The sequence below is a fragment of the Taurulus bubalis genome (genome assembly GCF_910589615.1).
Source record: "Taurulus bubalis genome assembly, chromosome: 6".
NCBI lineage: Eukaryota > Metazoa > Chordata > Actinopteri > Perciformes > Cottidae > Taurulus > Taurulus bubalis.
Genome location: NC_136594.1, coordinates 25289527 through 25308725, shown reverse-complemented (window position 1 = coordinate 25308725; position 19199 = coordinate 25289527). Strand labels below are relative to the sequence as shown.

At 44.3% G+C, this 19199-nt stretch overlaps 1 protein-coding gene across 1 annotated transcript in view; it reads left to right on the top strand.

Annotated features, from left to right (window-relative positions):
- The window catches only part of grin2bb (glutamate receptor, ionotropic, N-methyl D-aspartate 2B-b), a gene marked incomplete at its 3' end in the record, with an annotated part of 65473 nt that overhangs the window by 15806 nt on the left and 30468 nt on the right, over window positions 1-19199 (top strand). Inside the window, exons 2-4 of the mRNA XM_079220169.1 lie at window positions 14916-15059; window positions 16561-16831; window positions 17924-18116. Of these exons, the coding sequence (XP_079076295.1) occupies window positions 14916-15059; window positions 16561-16831; window positions 17924-18116 (608 nt within the window). The remainder of the gene's footprint in view (window positions 1-14915; window positions 15060-16560; window positions 16832-17923; window positions 18117-19199) is intronic.

Sequence of the window (19199 nt, the reverse complement as noted above, 5' to 3'; positions counted from 1 at the left end):
CTCCACCACAAATAAGTCAATGTGACATCGTCTTGTTCCAGATCACAAGCGTCATCATCAGTTAGTTCGGGAAAGTGTTTCACCGCCACAGAGGCACACACTGCTGAAAGTTGACTTACATAAACACCTGCTCTTAAAGGGACAGTTCAGTGCTATCATTCTAGATAGTTTTGGTGTGAGTTGCCTAGTTTTGGAGATATTGCCCGTATATGTGTGCCCTCTCTCTGTTATATTGGGACTATATGGTACTCAACAGAAATATATCTTTCCAGAAATCATGACCCGATAATCCACAGATTTATATTGATAAATAGCACTACAGGTAAAAGGAAACTGTTTGGGTTGAACTATCCTTATAGCTGCAACAGTTGGTCAAATGCTTGGACTGCAAGAAACCGTAAAAGGAGCTTTTCACTACTTTCTGTCATTTTGGAGACGATTAATCAAGACAACGATGGACAAAGCATGTTATTGTTCCCGGGGGGGTGGACGTTTTGTTCTGATGAAGCGGCGACATAGATCTGTCTCTGTTGTTGTGACGAGACCTCATTATGTTGAATCATCAGTCATGTACCGCAGCACAGAGAGACGGTAGAGGGCCAACCGCTCATGACTCGCACATGCAGTTCATTATAAGCATGGCCCCTCCCCCAGCACACACACAGCGAGCAAGACTTAATATACAGTCCACTTCTGTCAGCCCGGGTTAGCTTGTGTTAGTTATATATAGTTTGTGTGTGTGTGTGTGTGTGTGTGTGTGTGTGTGTGTGTGTGTGTGTGTGTGTGTGTGTGTGTAGATGAGTGGGTGGTGCCAGCCTGCAGACTGTCACGGTCAATGAGACAATATATGGAGAATTCGGGCCCTGCGGCCTAATCTGAAGGAAGTCATTTGAGGAGAGAAGTCAAAACAAAACTCGGTTAATAATATTAGCGAGTCTATTTGTCGCTTCCTGCACCCAAAGGGGCCAAACCTATAATTGAGCTTCCAACATAAGTGGCCTGTAATTGAGCTGTTATAATTGACCTCAAGGTGTGTCGGCGTCTCAGAGCCGGAGGACGCTCACGTGCGTCCTCACAAACGCAGCATCGACGCGTGAGAATGCCTCCATATCTGTGTGCATACAGTGCAGTCGAGTGTAAGTAGGTATTTTTTTCATACTAATGGCATCTTTAGCAGGACGGTTTCTATGGAAACCGAGTTGCCACGGAAACACTGCATGTCTCTTTGAATTAGAAATGTCTTTCTCCATCCCTCACGCCTCCCCTCTCCGCGTGTCTCTCCATCACTTCCCGGTCCTCTTCTTCCTGACTTCCCCTGACTTTGACAGGCCAGCTGCTGTCAGTCAAAAACACCCCGTGCCACAAATGGAGGAAACGGAGGAGAGACGGGTCGGCATCTGTGCTCTCTAGGAAAAGAAGAAGCATAAAGAAGAGGAGGGAGGGCATCCTTTTTAGAAGGTGGGGAGGAATGAGGGGGGGGGGGGGGGGGCTTCTTGGTTTTTAATCAAAAGCAACATATTGAATTAGGAAGGAAACGTCGAATGACATCCAAAAGATAATGATGACGAGGAGGATGCTGCGAAGAGAAGAGCGGGAAGACTGAAGGAGGAAAGGGAGGGCTACAAAGACAGAGAGAGAGAGAGAGAGAGAGAGAGAGAGAGATAGCTGATGAAAGGGAAGGGGAGAAGTGATTGATTTTTGCTCTCTCTGATGCCTCTGGTATCTGTGTAACCATGCTGCCACACTTATCCGGCCTATCTGATTTAACAGCCAGCGCGATAAAGGGGAGAGAGAGAGAGAGAGAGAGAGAGAGAGAGAGAGAGAGAGAGAGAGACAGAGAGAGAGAGAGAGAGAGAGAGAGAGAGAGAGAGAGAGACATGCATACAGAGATGGAGAGTTTCAGAGAAAGAGGGTAGAAAAAGTGCAAACTGATAGAGAATGGGAGTTATTGGGCCGGGTGTACAAAATGAAAACGTGGAGAAAGTCGTCCCCCTCCTCCCCTTCTGGATGTCTAAAACAGGGCGAATGAGAGTAATGCTGCAAGGGAAGTGGAGGGCGGGAGGAGAAACAGAAAAAGGAGGCGTGCAGGAGAAAGAAAGCGCACCATGACAAGGTTTCTGAACCGCATGTCTCTCAATCCGCGCCGCGCTTGACTCCCGCCTGCACTCTCACCTCGTGCACTCGTTAGCGAGAGAAGGGGAATTGAAAAGGCAGGGCGAAGGGAAGGAGGCGAGGGAGGCGCCAGAGGGAGAACGAGGAGAGAGGAGAGAGGGCAAACGTGCGTTTTGACACGGTTAAAGGATGACATAAAGCTCTATGGGAAGAAGAAGAAAAAACACCTGCAGATCAGCCGAGGAACATGTGGTCATGCACTGCAGTACACAGTTGCTAGCGCTTGTCCTTAATGCCCTTCTACTGCCCAAACTCATACATTATACTCTTTTTTCCCCAATGATCCCACAGCACAATTGAATGCATATTGCATTTACTATAAATTCCCAAATGAGAGGCCTTTCGTGGTAGGCTTTTAGATGTGAACCATCTTCAGGAAGTCTCAGTTTCCTATTTACCTATAGTTTAACACTGTTTGGGGGAAATCAGAGATGAAATGAGTACAGTACGTTCTGCTCACTGTGCTACAGCTGCAGAAGGCGGTAGATGCTTCAATGCTTATATGAGTTCTACTTTTTCATTCAGCAAATATCACCCAAATAGGTCGCTGATTTGTCTGCATGCGTGATGTGATGCACATAAGGTTACCTGATGGCTGAATCAGTGTTGCACCGCTACAGGTCACTGAATCTGACGGTCACAACACTGGCGGCGGCTCTCATCCTTCTGAAATGAGCAAATACCCCAGGTTCTTATTTCAATCGATAGATATTTTTAAAAAGCACATGTTGTCGATCCACTCTGTCATGAGTACCTTCTCACAAGTGTTGCATTTTGCAAACGTTAAACCGACGGCAAACATTCATGTTCAGTCAGTTGCATCGCAGATAGTGGATATAATAACTGTAAAATAGATATTAAAGAGGGAGTTATGACTTCCTAACACTAGCTTTGAACCTCTTATAATGCATAATTAAAACTAGTATTGCAAAGATTCTTTTATTGATTAAAAATACAATCATTTTTTTCCTGATAATTTGATTTTTTTTCTTCTTTTTTCTTGCAAATAGGCACGATAGACGACTCTAACAAGGTAAAAGTGTTTTTAGGATTTAGTTAAGATGATATTTCGGGACGCTGGTGCTTTGCAAATCAAAACGACAACAAAAAATGTTCGATGAGGCTCATCGATGATTGCGATGAAGATGAAGATGAAGATTTTCTGTTTGAACGAGACAAAAGATGCTATTTGAGAGAAGTTATGAATAAAGGACTCTCGCCTGCACTCACAGAGCTCAACAGATCCAGGTATTGTACACACCTACAGTAACGGGAGAAGGAGTTTGTGTGTGTGTGTGTGTTTGTGTGTGTGTGTGTGTGTGTGTGTGTGTGTGTGTGTGTGTGTGTGTGTGTGTGTGTGCTTCGTGCAGGCTAGCTAACTCCTTGTGGGAGTAAGTGTTATTTCTGTAGTATCAGTTCAGATGTGTTTGATTTGAACACATCAGACCACTTGGAGAGAAGCAAACACGTCGCATGACCTCACCTTCAATGTGAGATTGTGTGTGCGGTGAAAGAATATGACACTTTTCTGGCGGTAAACCTTTTTTTATTGCAGCCATCTTGACCAAACACAACTTCTAACATGAAGAATGCCTCGATCACACTGCATGTCCCTGTTGGCCATCCCATAATCACAAGAGGAGCTCCCTGAGTGAACGGCATCATCGGGGGTTTTCCCGCCTCGGGCTTGGAGACGGAATTTAGTAATTAAGTCTGCCGTGGAGCTTGAAAGATATAAGCAGACACGGAGGGTCAAAACAATGCTGTTTGTTGCATTGTGGGAAATGTAGGATTCAGGTGCCGGGGACCTCTGCTGCTTCTGCTCTCTTAGGTAAAGCCTAATGAGGCGGAAAAACAGATACATTATAGTATTTGAACCAAGTGAAATCAACAGAAAATTCCGCTCTGTTTAATTTAAGGATTTATTAAACACAGTTTTTCTTCTTCTAATTGTTTATATCCAGGTTTGTTATACACCCCACTTCCCACACAGACAGATGCCAGCCCAGCAGTTGGTTAGCCAGCTCGTGTGTTAGCCGGGGTCAGGTCTAATCGGTCCTCTGGCTCCGTTGGATTGGTGGTTCTGGCCCAATCAGCATGCAAAGCTCCCGCGTGTCTTAACGTGATTAATTACCTGCGCTTTCTCCTGCGCTAACGAGCTTAATCAACTCCTCGCGAAGGAGCTTTCCATTAACATGCCGGGCCAAAGGTGGCGTTAAATGGACTCCCTCTCTACCTCCCCCCATCCCACTGTCTTACTGGGCTTGCAGTTTCCAAGTGTTTCCTCCAATTGATTGTTTTAATAGGTTTGTGTTCCCCTCTTCTCTTCTGCTCTTTTCTGCTGAGCAGTTCCACGTCTGCTACATGGCGGTCGCTCTTGCGAGCTCGGTTTCCTCCGCTGTTCTCCGTCTTCATCTCTGCCACTCGGTGTCAGGACAAGGCTCTGGGCTTGACTGACATGATGTGAGTGCTGCCGGAGCGTCAGATGTAACAGCGGGAGATTGAATCAGGCAATTAATTGTATCCTGCTCGTGGTGCACACAGCGGCGATAGCGATGGAGCGGTGTAGAAAGCTTGAGGCAAACACTCGATTCTTCTGCTTTCAGGGGAGCCTTTATGTGTGTGTGTGTGTGTGTGTGTGTGTGTGTGTGTGTGTGTGTGTGTGTGTGTGTGTGTGTGTGTGTGTGTGTGTGTGTGAGACAAGGAGATTCATTTGTCCTGATTAGACATTCAGTTGATGGTTACGTTTCAGTCGTGGTGCAAAATTGAAGACACGATGGAGTCTTTAAGAGGGTTTCAGAAGCTCTCTGGTGTTTTAATGGATGCTGACGTTACCACATCTGGCTAACAGCAAAAGTTCATATTGAAATATGTCTATAGCGCTTTAACCAGATTGAACATTTCGGGGGGTTTCGGACTGTTGGGCCGACAAAAGGACACATTGAAAAAGTGATTGACTGGGAAAAAGATCAACAGATGAACTGATCGTGAGCAGCAGCAGCTCAACATGGATGATAACATGATGAGTTAATGCTGCGAGGTGTTGACTCTCTTAAATGTTTCATATTCATTGTACGTCATTATGCTGGATGTTAGAGCTGACAGCTGTTTGTCACGTGACCTCTGTCAGTTGTGTTCCACTTCATTAATCTGACTAAACAAAGGTAGAGCTAGACATGGGTATCAAAAGGGTCTTATCGATACTACTGCTCTTATTGAAACTCCTTATCGGCTCGGTTCTTGATCAATGCTCATATCCAGGGGTAAGAATTATAGTTGAATCTGATTGGTCAAGTCTTGCCTCCAGATACAAGTCCTAAAAATCGTCGGAGTAAATCGTTACTACGACTCAACGCTATCCTTGTGATGCTCAGGCTTGGTACCGATCCCAAGATGCAGCACAGACGGCCATTTCATTGCACCGGCACATCCAGGCATAGTCCCACTTCGTCATGGGGAGTAAAGACCACGGTGACACAGGTGCCACACGTCCTTAAGTGTTCTGGAAAGTTCCATATACAGCTTCATCCTTGATTTGAACTCATGAAGTCCCTAAGTGACACCTACTGAACATCTTGGTGGGTCACGTGAAAGGGTCTTGTGATTTTGTGTTCCCATAACAACCTTTCCAAAATGGCTGATCCAGGTTGTGACAGATCTGAAGAAAATGCTCAATTTAAAAAGCTTGTTTTTCATTGTTAAAGGTAATATTTACCCATTTTAAGAATTCTAATGCTTAATTAACATGTCCTTTAATGTATTGAACCTGCTGTGAGCACATTTCTTGAAGAAACTGATATCAAACAAATCAGATAAAAATCGTTGTGACACACATGTCACATCAGGACGTTAACTTAAAAATGTCACGAAGAACCCAGTGTGACATATATGCACAATACGAAAAATCTGCTCAGTTAATTTGGCTGATTCAATAATATTTAGCGAACATATTTGACATTGTTCAATCCAAAGCATATAAAAATAAAATCAAAATCATGTTATAATTATGTAGTTATTAATTCCATGTTTTTAACATTAACGCCCAATGTGACATATATGTAACATTTAAAAAATGTGACATTATTTTGAAACAATGTCAGAAATGTGTTCTATGTGGTCTATTTAGTCTGTATTATTATTATGTCCCCCTTAATTTTCCTTGAAGGAGAAATGGGTCTGGGTTCTTATGGGTTAATCGTAATTAACGCAATAAATGAATAATTGGCTTTTTAAGTGACAATTCAATTTAAAGTTAAAGATGACTGAAAGCCGCCTCCCTCTGAGTCTGTCAGCAGCGGGCGAACGCCGCTAGCTTGGCCAAGTATAAGCCATGTGGCACTGTGTCTTGTTTATTTCCTCAGCCAGTGATTGAGCCCATTTCTCCCTACTTGGTATGAGATAAGCCGATGATGTCATTGTTACTAAGTGGCATATCAACTGGATAAATCAGGAGGAGGTTGACTCATCTAGACAGCATGTGAACATGCGGCTCAGCTGCTGGCTGTCATATAGGTCATGGGTAATGGATACTGTGACGGCTTTGTTGCTAAATGGTGGTCAAAACGTGATAATTACTCAATTAAACAAGAAAAGAACTTCAGTACATCGCGGAGTAAAAGAGAGCGTTGTTGTTATTGCCAGTGGAGTTAAGGAGCCAAGTTCAGCCTCCCATTAGTGGTAGAGGAGATTCAAATCACTGCTCTGGAAATGTCATGTTCTCTGCCTATTATAAATAGAAATTGACATGCCATGCTCATAGACTGTGTATAAGAAGTGAAGGTAGTCATCGTGACATCACCCATTTGTTTGTGGACGGACGTTTTCAAGCCTCGAGTTCGGATGCCATCTTGGATTACGGCCGTCGCCATGTTGATGTTTTCCATATTTGGAGAGAGGAGGAGGGGCTTTGAGTCGCCGTCTACGGCTCTGGCAGCGGCAGCGACCTGTCAATCACAGTAGTCCCGCCCTAAAGCGCCCCCTGCTTCATGGTCTATTTGACATAATTTAGTAAATGAACATCATGATGTATTGAAGAAGACTTGAAACTAGAGATTGAGACATAAACTCATGTTTACAATGTTTACTGAGGGAATAAATCAAGAGAGAAGTAGAGTCGTTTTCTATAGACTTCTATACAACCTGATTTATTTTTGCAACCAGAGAAGTCGCCCCCTGCTGGCCATTAGAGATAATGCAAGTGTTATGACATTATCTCTAATGGCATCACTCGGCAGAACAGGCGGTTGCCGCCCGATTTTGTTTGGGTGTGGACCTAACACCAGTTTACTGACAGAGACTGAAGCACTATTTACTCTTTACTCACCAGGGATTAATTACAAAAAGGCCCATGAGAAGCTAGAGTCAAACTTGGCGCAGACAGCGTGAATGCATGCATTGAAAGGCTTATTATATAGATCTATAACTGCAGTAAACTATGATTATGTGTGTGTGCCGTTAATGAATTCATAACGAGTTTATAACCACTTTGGCGGGGCCGCTTAGCGTGATCGTGAAAGCGAAGAGATACTCTGGATATGTTGCATCGCTTTGTTACAAGCCCCAGGTGGGAAAGTCTCTCTGGAGAGAATCAACGTATAACTATGTTTAGGTCTTGATACACTCTCCAACACATCAGTCTAAATAAAGGTTTACATCAAGAAAAATCGTATTTCATCCACTTAAGATTTAACCACAGTAATCGGTAAAGTAGCTTTTTGGATATGGCAGTGTGTGTGTGTGTGTGTGTGTGTGTGTGTGTGTGTGTGTGTGTGTGTGTGTGTGTGTGTGTGTGTGTGTGTGTGTGTGTGACTGTGTTCTACAGTTCGGACTGTGTTTCATTATATTTGTAAATTTGCGAATTATAAAATGTGTGTGAATACATTCCTGTTGACATCTCTGTACAAGCGTTTGCCTTTTGATGTTGTGTAGTGTGTGTGTGTGTGTGTGTGTGTGTGTGTGTGTGTGTGTGTGTATGTGCGTGTGCGTGTGACTGAACCAATCCTAGAAGCCTCTGTGTTGTGGCTGGTAATCCAGCAGAGAGGTGCAGGTTGAGTCCTGAGGCGGTTCCTCGTGTTCTCGCACGGCGGTGTGCGGCTTCTGGTACTTCTGTCAAGGTTCCCACACCACAGTGTGCAAGACCACAAAGCACCAAGTCAAATGCAACAAAGACATTTCTGCTTCACAACATCGCTCCACCATTATCCTCAGAGGCCTCCTTCCTCTGTCACATCTAACTGCTGCTTCTGTATCCTGACCCTAATATATCAACATGATTCAAGCTGCACTTTAGACAAAGAACCACAATTATGTTACAAGAGGCCAACTGACTAAATGGGTTTATCGCTGGGGTAAATTATTCTGTTATGTTTACACACACATCACAAAATAAATAAAAAAGGGAGTGCCATATTAGCCATATTTTATCTGGAGTAAAGCTCTTTAAAAACAATCAACAATGATGGGATTTAAAGCATGTTCTCTGTTGCTGCTCGGCGTGTTGTATGTTCTCACCTTGTATCCACGAGGTCGCCCCGCTGGTCGCGGTGGGAGTGAATCATGTTTCAGGCGCTCCTGAAATCATTTCCTCGACGAAAATAGCAAGAGTAATTCAATCAGAACATTATGGGATGTTTAAAAGCGAAGTGCGCCGAGTGGAGCCGGGAGAGAGGCGCTCGAAAGCGGGGTCATTGATAATTAAACAGCCCAATGTGAGATTAATTAACGCATTGAGTGTGTGCGTGTGCGTGTGTGTGTGTTTGATTAAAAAACATGATGATGAAGCACGTTGGGCTCAAACCGAGGAGGATTGACGGCAGTTGGCGGCGCTCAGGCTGCGAGCGGGGAGGGAGGAGATAGACGGAGAGAAGAAGATGAAAGGTGGAGAGAGACGAGTGTGATGAAGTGGAAAAAGCGGAGCGTTGGAGGGAACGATGTGTACACTCGCCACTTTGGTGTGTGTGTCTTTGTGAGCCCCTGTCTCTCTGAGTTTCTGAGGGTTTCGGCCTGTTTTCTCAAGCGAGACTTCTCGCTATCTCTCTCTGCCTTAACAGCCCCTTTCTCTCTCTCTCTCTCTCTCTCTCTCTCTGTCTCTCTCTCTCTCCAATCCTCTCCCACCAGGCCTTGTTGAGCAGTGGGCCGATATGTCGCTCTCCCTCTGCAAATCTAATTGGAGACAGGCTTTCATTGGCATGACATGGAGATGAGTTTCCAAATCCTTCTAGCCCTTCCTGCTCGAGGCTCCTCTACGGAACGGCGCCCCGACGCCACGCATCCAAAGTGTCCGTGGAGATCTGAGCGAAAATCAAACGCACCCCAATCTTAACGAGTTTTGATTGTTGAAGAAAATCATTGTGTAACGTCGTTTGAACACCTTGCATTTGGATTCATAAGAACAGTTCATGTAACTTGTTTTGATGAACACATTTGGTTTCATAAACTGATAGTTCCTAGAAATTGGCAATTCATAGAAAGAAGAGCGAATGCGTCATGAAGCTTCGAGTGTACCCACTTCCCGTACATGAATCGTGTGTTCTACCAAAAGGTTATATCGACCCAACCGAAGTAAATCCAATGAGTGGCCCAGTTCTCCTGGATGGGCTTTGTTTGGGTTTCAACCGACTGGTTTGATTGGTGGAAAGTGATCTAGGAGGGCTGAATTCACACCATGAGAATATGCTGAACGTTGTAATACATTGGACTTGTTAAATGTGGCCTCGTGGTCATTAAAACTCTCCCCGCTGGGTTGCAACTCCAAATCAGCATCTCTTCTCGTCATCATGACGCGTCGCCGGAGGACACGTTTCATTTAAAATGACACTGAGAGAGAGAGAGAGAGGGAGAGAGAGAGACCCGTCGATCTGTGGGGGAACTGTTGCAGATCCAGTGTCACTATGCCGAGACTATTTTGAGATTCCTCTGCTGAGGCTCAAAGAGAAAGTGGTGTTTGATGTGACTCAGATACTAGACACAAGGAGGGGGGAGGTGATCAGTGATGGAAGAAACAAAGACGAAACTGACAACACATTCATCGGTCGTGACCTGCCGCTGAAAAGAAAAGGAGATTTGAGAGTACAGCAGTGTCATGAATTTACACGAGTTCTTTCGTCTAAATGCTCACGATATAAAAGTCTTTGTGAAATTCACCTTCACGTCGTCTCACAGTAATGAACACGACCGAGCAATCACAGAGGAGATAGCAACCTAAAGGGGATACGAGCTTTATTGATGATGCAGATAGCAAACATAAACACATCTTTAACACAAGGTTAAAAAAAAAATGCCACATTTAATCCAGACTTCTGAGGCTTTGCTGGAAAAAACAACAAAAACAAATGTTTTTCTTGTTTCTGGTCACTTTTTATATTCAGTAGGATTTGTATTGGATTTGAGGAAGTTCACACTCTAGCGCCTGCAGCCAACATTATTTCTGATAATGTTGCTTTTACCTCATTTTAAAGATTTATTCTTTGTTACAGTGAAAAAACTTGAATGATGTGTCTGTAAGCGAAGCCGCAGAACAGCGTACCGGTGTGATCTGACCAGCTGGTTACATGCTGCATATGGATCGTTAACCAGTTTATGATCCTTTACAGTTAACTTGTGTATTTTGGGGATTTGTAATGATATTTAGCAGCGGTGACAGCGACGCTGGCTCTGTTTTCACCTCGTGAGTCTGTGTGTGAGAATGTGTCCTGAAGCGGGAACTACGAGCACATTGTCAGGCGTTTATATTTCTGTCTGGCCGTGGACAGATCTTGTCAACACCACAGCGTCACAAAAGTCAGAGGCAGTTCCTAAACACACACACACACACACACACTTTGCACATCTGCTCCAATGTGTGTGTGTATTTCCTCCCTTCCTCGGAGCGACCGCATCCATCGTCAAACTTCGACACACATTTTGATCTCATACACACCTGTTTACCTTTGTGACGGCTTCTTGCGTTCAACAAGTTGGAAAACCAGGTTAACCAAATTTAGCAATACTAGTTATTTTGTTCGTACAAGCGCGTAGCAGCCGAGGTCGGGGTTGGTTGGGTTTTTCCGATTTCTGGTGTAGAATTTCCGACTGGGAAAAAATTCTAAAATTCTAACTCCCAACTTCAAATGAAACGCATCAATGAACTCTCGAGGCAGAGCTACTCTCAGCTGCTCTGGCAGTTCCTGGTGTCTCCAGTATGCTCTGCCATGACGGCACAGACTCACAAGGGAACAAACAATACCATCCAGATGCTGTCGCGGCCGGTCATGACAAGCTGCTTTGGTCCACCACCGTCTCATGTCAGGGAGTGTTGGAAAAAATTGCGTATTATTTACTTCGAGTGTGAAATTGGAGGCAAATTGTTCACACGTGCTAGACAGTGAAGCTTGACGAGGGCAGCAACAGGAGCTCAGGAAAGCGGGGTGTTGTCTGCTATCAAAGATCGATGGAAGAGGTGTCAGACGTTATCCTAAATTATTTACGCCAAAAGATTGAGTTATGTAATGCATCTTCAACACGTCAGACTCCAACATTTGTTGCACTTTATTCTTAAAAAGTCCTCTCTATACCAACTGGAGAGGCTCGTTCATACCCGTCCATCCTGCGGCCCCTCGTGAACCAAACCTGACCACAGATTACCAAATGCACCCCACCTCACAGACAATGGAGGGAGAGGAGACACACACACACAAAAAAAGCTCGAAAATGAGATGACAAACCTTTTTCTCGGGCTCACGGTCGAGGAGAAGGATGATGTGAAACGACAGGCAAGAAAGCAAGCGGGCGGCTCCGGTAATGACACACGCACAGACTTCGCCCCGCAGGACACTTCACACCTCTGTGATATGAACTAATGGAGCTGCAGGACATTATGTAAAGAAATAAATAATAAAACAACAGGGGCAGAGAGGAAAAAGATAGGGATGGGGTCGAGAGAAAGAGAGGGAGAAGAAAACCCGGACACTAATGCGGCGTTGATAAAGGACAGACGTGAAAGAGCGGTGATTAGGAAAGAGTAAGTAGAATGAGATGATGATTAGCTGTAATCTAAGAAGCGGAGAATGAAGTAAGAAGTGCCCTCACGATCCCTCTGAATGGCAGGTTTGGTCTCGCGACTGATTACACCTCTCTGAGCCCACGATTAGACCGCGAGAAGCGGGAGAGAGCGATAACAAGACAAAGGGGGAGTTTAGGAGGTTGAAGGAGAAAGGGGACGCTGGGTGAGTAAGAAGGAGAAGAAACAATCTGAACAGCAAATGGTGGAAAAGAAAGTTGGTATCTGAAGTCGAGCTGGAGAGGCAGTTCACCTACATACTAAATAAAGGACCCTGTTGCTTCTCGGGGTTTCTGGCCGTGCAGATTGTTTTGGTTTGATTTGTCCAAGTTTTCAAATATTGGTTGAAAGCATTGGGAAATGTCCCGGTTACCCGATCATTCACGCAATAGAGCAGTTTTCAGGAACTATACTTTTCTACGGAAGCAGCCAGCATTTCATAAATACTGAGGTCTCCCTCAGATAATAATGATCCGAAACCACAGAGGGAGTCTCAACTTCATAGAAATTACTTGGATTTTTCATAATTTATTTATTTAATTACCTGTTCAATTATACATAAAAGTCTACATGTGGTATTAAAGTCTGTCATCTTCATCGCCAGGAATTACATACTGGTGGAGAAATGCTAAAGGCATAAAGTAGTCTGGGAACATCTTATTTAATGTGTTTGTTTTTAATTGTAAAATGTAACCCCTACCTCCCCTCCCCCTCTCTCCAAAGTCAAACAAATGAATAAATAAGACAAGCAGGAAATTACCTCAGTGGCCTCGATTGTGGCTTTGACGTTTTTGCAGAAGCAATAGTCCGTAGCTGTTGAGGAGTGGAGGCACAAACTCTGGAATATCTCAAAATAAACCAAAACTACAATAAAGGGTGAACTGTCCCTTTAAAGGATACGGCTGGTGTTTTTGTTTATCATTTTCATACTTTCAACAAATCCCACGAAAAGACCAAAAACCCCATGTTCAAAGTGAGACTCGCATCTTTAAAAACAGGTCATAGATGTCTGATCTACTTCTGATGAGCGGGTCAGTAATCTCCCAAAACCTCTGGGCGCACATCCGGCTGCACGACACTTGTTCGTTGGTTTTAGCCTTTCGGGGGAATTTGTTGGCAATAATAAATAAAATACCAGCAGCCTCATCCTGATAGCGGACACGGTTGTAGAAAAATCCACAGACAGAATAATAGCGTCTGGGTAAATTACACGTATACAGCGCTCGTCTTGACAATTGATGGAAGTGTGAGGTTAGAGGTGAGCGCTGCATTAGCTGTCGGTCACGCGTGAGAACACCATTATTACCTCCGCGGAAAGAGCTGAGTGTGTTTACTGTCAGCGTAGCTAAAACGTCACAGCACACACATATACCTTTCTCCATCCCTCCACCGTCGCTCGACACCGCGTTGTTTTTACCTCATTACAGTGGGGATAGGTAGTCACACATCTTTTCTGTCCCTGAGGGTTAGAAAAAAAAGACGAGCTCGGATGCCGTGGAGTTAGCGCACCAAACTCGAAGGAGCACGTATGAGCGATTACACGCCGGGATGGACACGCTGTCGTTGGCACATGTGTGTATCGAGTGCACAGGAAGGTGGAGAGAGTAAAGAGATGATGGCGCTGATAGCCTAGCTTAGCATTAAGACTGGAGGCAGGGGGAACTAAAGTTTAAAAGTTCAAAAGTAATGACGCATACATCTACATTAACATGTTGATTCTTGTTTGTTTGACCTGAACATAAACAGAACTCAAACCCCGACAATGTGTGATTTCACAACCCAAAGTCAGTGCCTGCTCTCTGACCTGAGCGTCTAGAGCTGCAGTCAGAAGTCGCTCGGCAGACACATTGTACTTTGTTTAAAAAAGGCTTTAAAGGTGCTATCAGGTGTATGTCTTTAACTCGCACGGCAGCTGGAAACCCATCCTGTCAGAGTGTCCAGTGTTTCTTCACTGCAGGGTTATTATGATAAACTGAAACACAAAAATAAGCTGTGAAGAAATAATTGCGAGTAAAGTGAAACTAAATAAAAACTACATCCATTAAGAAAGCCTAAACTAAACTGAAACAATATCGCCTGATTAAAAACAAATACGGAAGAAATCTAATACAAATGTGTGTTAATTAATGTCAGTGTTTCTGCTATAATAGATCACAACTGGGGAAAAAAAGGACTCAACTCTCGTGACATTGGACCACAGAAACTGAACGGACTTGATATTGAAGTGGAAAGAGCAGTTCCTTCACATCGGACCCTAGACAATACAGCCATGTGTTTTCTATGTATATGTTACATACTTCTTAAGATATTGTTTACAGTATAAAAACTAATACAAACATGTATAACTATGGGAACCTTTCTTCGTTCAAAAAGGAGCAAAGAGCGACACTGAAGACTTTTCTCAATGTTTGATTGACGTTTGATTGACAGGCGGCTCCTCCAATCGCCTGCCTCGTGTCTTTTGAAGTGAAAGTCTCTGATTAAAACTTCATGAATACAATAGATAAAAGGAATGAAAACGCTGTTCTATTATTGCTGCATGTTCTCCAGTGCAGCTGCTGAATAAAGCACGGCTCCATTTGTCCCTGAGGCTGGCGGTAGCTGGACACGCTCCACTATCATCCGTGCCCTACCTTCCAGCTCGCTCTCGTGCTCTGCATGACTCATGACCTTGTTTGCTGATTGGCTCCTTGCCTCTGGTTTCCAGGACGACCACTCCATGTTTTTCCAGTTCGGTCCGTCCATCGAGCAGCAGGCCTCCGTCATGTTGAACATCATGGAGGAGTATGACTGGTACATCTTCTCCATAGTCACCACGTACTACCCTGGCTACCAGGACTTTGTCAACAAGGTAACGCAACACATTGCAGACATGCATGTAGCGCACGGCACACACTCAGTGCACCTGGCGGTAGGTGTGTAGCTTCACACACCACATGCCAAATGTATTGCTTCCAGACGCAGCAGGAGACTTTAACAGCTAATAGCCCAACACTTTGTCCGACTGCAGATTCAAATGAAAGATTCACTTTCGCTCCCAGGCACATTAGGTGTTATTACTTTTGTCTTTTGGGAACCCATTACAAGAGGCCAGACAAATATCGTACTTTTCATATTGTTCTGCTGACATTTGAAAAGATGTGTGTCCTATCTGTTTGTGTTTATTTTGCTAGCATTCTGTACAATTGATGAAATACAACTATTGATGCAACGATTTCTGAGGACACGACGGTCTGGTTCTGAGCCCGTAATTTCAAGCTTTTCAAAATGATAAGGTTGGGCAGAGTTTGATGTAAGTGGGGCGCGAGTTCCATTTTCTGATTGCTTTAATGGAAAAAAAGGCAGATTGGCCAGCATGTCTTTTTAAATGCAGCCACTCAGTGAGCCCTCAGCCTCCTTATCTCCAGGGCTGAGAACAGACGCGTTCAAGGGGCCGCTATGAGATCCTGAATAACTTTGAACATCAGACACACATCTGAGAAGAATGAAAAGTTCTTGAAAGTCAGCTAATCATATTTCTTTGTGATATTGCAGCAGTGGCAGGGTCTTTCCTTTGAACAAAGTTAGCGTTACGATCCGGTTTAAAAGAAAAAAATCATGTATTAATCACCTAAACAAGAGGTTACGAACGAGGATATTTAGCCATTAGCGTTATGTTGAATGCATAATGTATACAGTCTCATATCAACTGGTGTCGTTTGCTGTCCCTGTTTATCTGTTTTGTATTTTTGAAAGCAAACAAGTCAAAGCCCCAACGAGAAAAGCTTGAACCAGTTATTCCCAGCACTGTAAATCTCCTTCTATCCTGCTGTCCTCCCTCTAGCAAAGATCAAGCACACGTACACAGAAGAACATGCGGAAGAAAATGGGTGATGTAATGGGATCCACTGCACACCGAACGCTTTGTTCTGCCTGTTACTCAACATGAATTGATTCCCTAAAGGAACAGCTATTACTCTCCCTCAAATAAACATCTATCTGTCCTCTAAATGCCACATAGGATCCACAATCCTAAAAATCACTTCTGCTGAACATTATCTATTAACCCCGTTCCCCTAGACAAATAAGATAGACTCCAGCTCAATGAGAGTTTCCTCTGTGGGGATAAAGCCTTAAGATTTAGGAAATGAGATTACATAATCTCGCTGGTGCTACATTATTATTATTCTATTGTATTAATCGACTGCTGTCTCCCACTCCCGAGAGACGCGTCAAGACAGAACAGTTTCACAATCTGGATGATGGAGGAGGAGACATCTCAGTCCATTTGGTTCCAGCATCACAACTCCTCTGTTATGTGCGCAGCCTACACTTTAAAATAAATAAAAAGAATGAAAAAAACTCCCATCTAGGTCCGAAGTACCATCGACAACAGCTTCGTGGGCTGGGAGCTGGAAGAGGTCTTCCTGCTGGACATGTCCGTGGACGACGGAGACTCCAAGATCCAGAACCAGCTGAAGAAACTGCAGAGTCCGGTCATCCTGCTCTACTGCACCAAGGAGGAGGCCAGCACCATCTTCGAGGTGGCCCACTCCGTGGGCCTCACGGGCTACGGCTTCACCTGGATCGTGCCGTCGCTGGTGGCCGGAGACGCCGACCTCGTCCCCGCCGTCTTCCCCACAGGTACACCCGAACACCGGGGGGCGGGAAACGGAGACGGACTTTGTCTTAACTGCTGGGCAGACGTCCGTTTGCACATACCAGGGTCGAGCAAAAACGCTGATATCTCTCTCACATTATTGTGTGATCAGTTTTCAAAAAGCTTTGTATTGAAATGCGGGCACAAGTGGCAGATGGGCTTGTTTGCATATATGCAAATGTCCCCCTCTTGTCTGTTTGCTCTACGCTGAGCCAGTCAGCGGTGGGGCGCATACTGATTCATGTTCACCTCAGGTAAGGGAGTCGATCATCTTTGGGAGTTCATTTGGGTCGCGTCGGTTTATTTTACGTCGACTTACTTTCGCATAGATATGAGAAGAATGTCGACTGACAAACTAGACTTTGTCTTAGCGGCCATCATCCCATTAAGTTAAGGGAATTCCCAGTGATGTCGTTTTTGAAGAAATATCTCCGTAGGAAAGGCGCCTTTTTTTATCATTTGTTGTGTGTGTAACCGGCAGCAACACAGAGGCGGCATGAAAATGCTGGTTTGTTATATTTTTTACCCGACAGATTTAAGATGCAGGTTTCAAACGTGAGAACAAAAAGTCCAAACCAGCCACGGCACGAAAAAAAATAAACTTAAAAAGGACCCACAGTTGTTCATGGGTGTGAGAAATGGATGCTGACATCTGATAGCCAGCAGTTCCTCATGCTTGGAAAGCCAAGCATAACAAAATGAGCGGAAGAGGGATCACCGCGGTCACCACTGACATTCAGCTGTTTCCTTCCACCTGATTTCAACCATGTGTGAGCATTTGTGTTTTTTAAAAATAGCAGGGTAAACGGCTCGGCTTGGTCCAAATTAACACATTGCAGGTATGATTGTACTCTTCATTTGGTCTCTGAGTTTTGCCACTTTTCAGCCTCTTCTAAAATGGATTTATTTGTGTATTCCCCCCCTGGCTGTTCTACATTGCACGCTGCCTCTTCCTCCCTCTGTCTCACACTCTTCTGCCTCCCTCGCCCTCCCTTTCATCCCTCTCCACATTTCCTTCTACACTTTCCACGCATCCCTTCCTCTCACCTCACTCCATCTCTCGCGCTCCATCCCAGGGCTTATCTCCGTGTCGTATGACGAATGGGACTACAGCATCGAGGCCAGGGTGCGTGATGCAGTGGCTGTCATTGCCACGGCGACCTCCACCATGATGCTGGACCGGGGGCCGCACACACTGCTGAAGTCGAGCTGCCTCGGGACGCCCGACAAAAAGGGCTCCAACACCGGCCACTCCAGGGAAATACTGAAGTGAGTGAATATTGAACATGTGTAAGCAAAATCACGCTTGCCCAACTGCAGTTTACCAAATGTAACTAGCTATGAAAAAATGAACTATAACTCTGTATTTCAGTATTTTTCTCAGTATTTTTTATTTTTCAAACCACCCCAAACGTTTATGTTGAACGTCTAGCGTTTTTAATTACACTTTTATGTGTAATACTGCTCTATAAGACGAGGTCATATTCATATCGGTCGCACAGAAAGAAAAAATAAGCAGCACCTCATTCATTTGATTGACAGCTGCCTCTGACCTGCAGTACATGAACAGTGCTGCTGCTTTTTATGAGCCGGTGACAGCGTTGATTTCTGCCTGGGACATGTAGTGTAGGGTTCAGAACCAGAACCATTTATTGCCATGTATGTTTTCACATATAAGGAATTTATCCTGGCGGGAGGTGCATAACATTTAACATTTAACAATAAACAGAGTGCAATAAATGGGAGCATGAATATTTACTATTTAATCTAGAGTAGAATATAAAGAGTTTGATACCATGTACGGAGCCGTCATGTGATACTTAAGGCCGTTGCACATCTTAAAAGGAAACATTCAAAAGTAAGCTGGACTTGGTTTTAACATTAGCTTACACAAGATAACTGACAGGTTAGCCGACAAAATCAGGAGAACTTGCTTTTGTTTATGACGGTATGAAATGAAGGGGCCGTTGTTCCAGATATTTCTGGGTGTTTTGATGTGAAGCGGGCCATCGTACACTGCTTACACATCAAATACATTACAGCTCATGAATAAATACATCAAATATGAAAACAAATATGCTCACATCTTGGCCTATAAACAAATGAATAAAAGAGCACACTGTTGCCTCTGTACCCATTTGAAACAAAATACCTGGCTTTGTTGTGTATCGGTGTCTTCCCCTGCGCTTCAGCACCTTGGACAGCGCCACTAACACCCTCTGTACACAACAAACAGTGCGATCCGCATGAGGACATCTCTTAATAGTTCACCTGGATGCATAATGATAATCGCGAGGCTGCGTTCCTCATTCCATGGGCTATTTTGGTTTCAAGGCTGAACCCAAAGGCAGA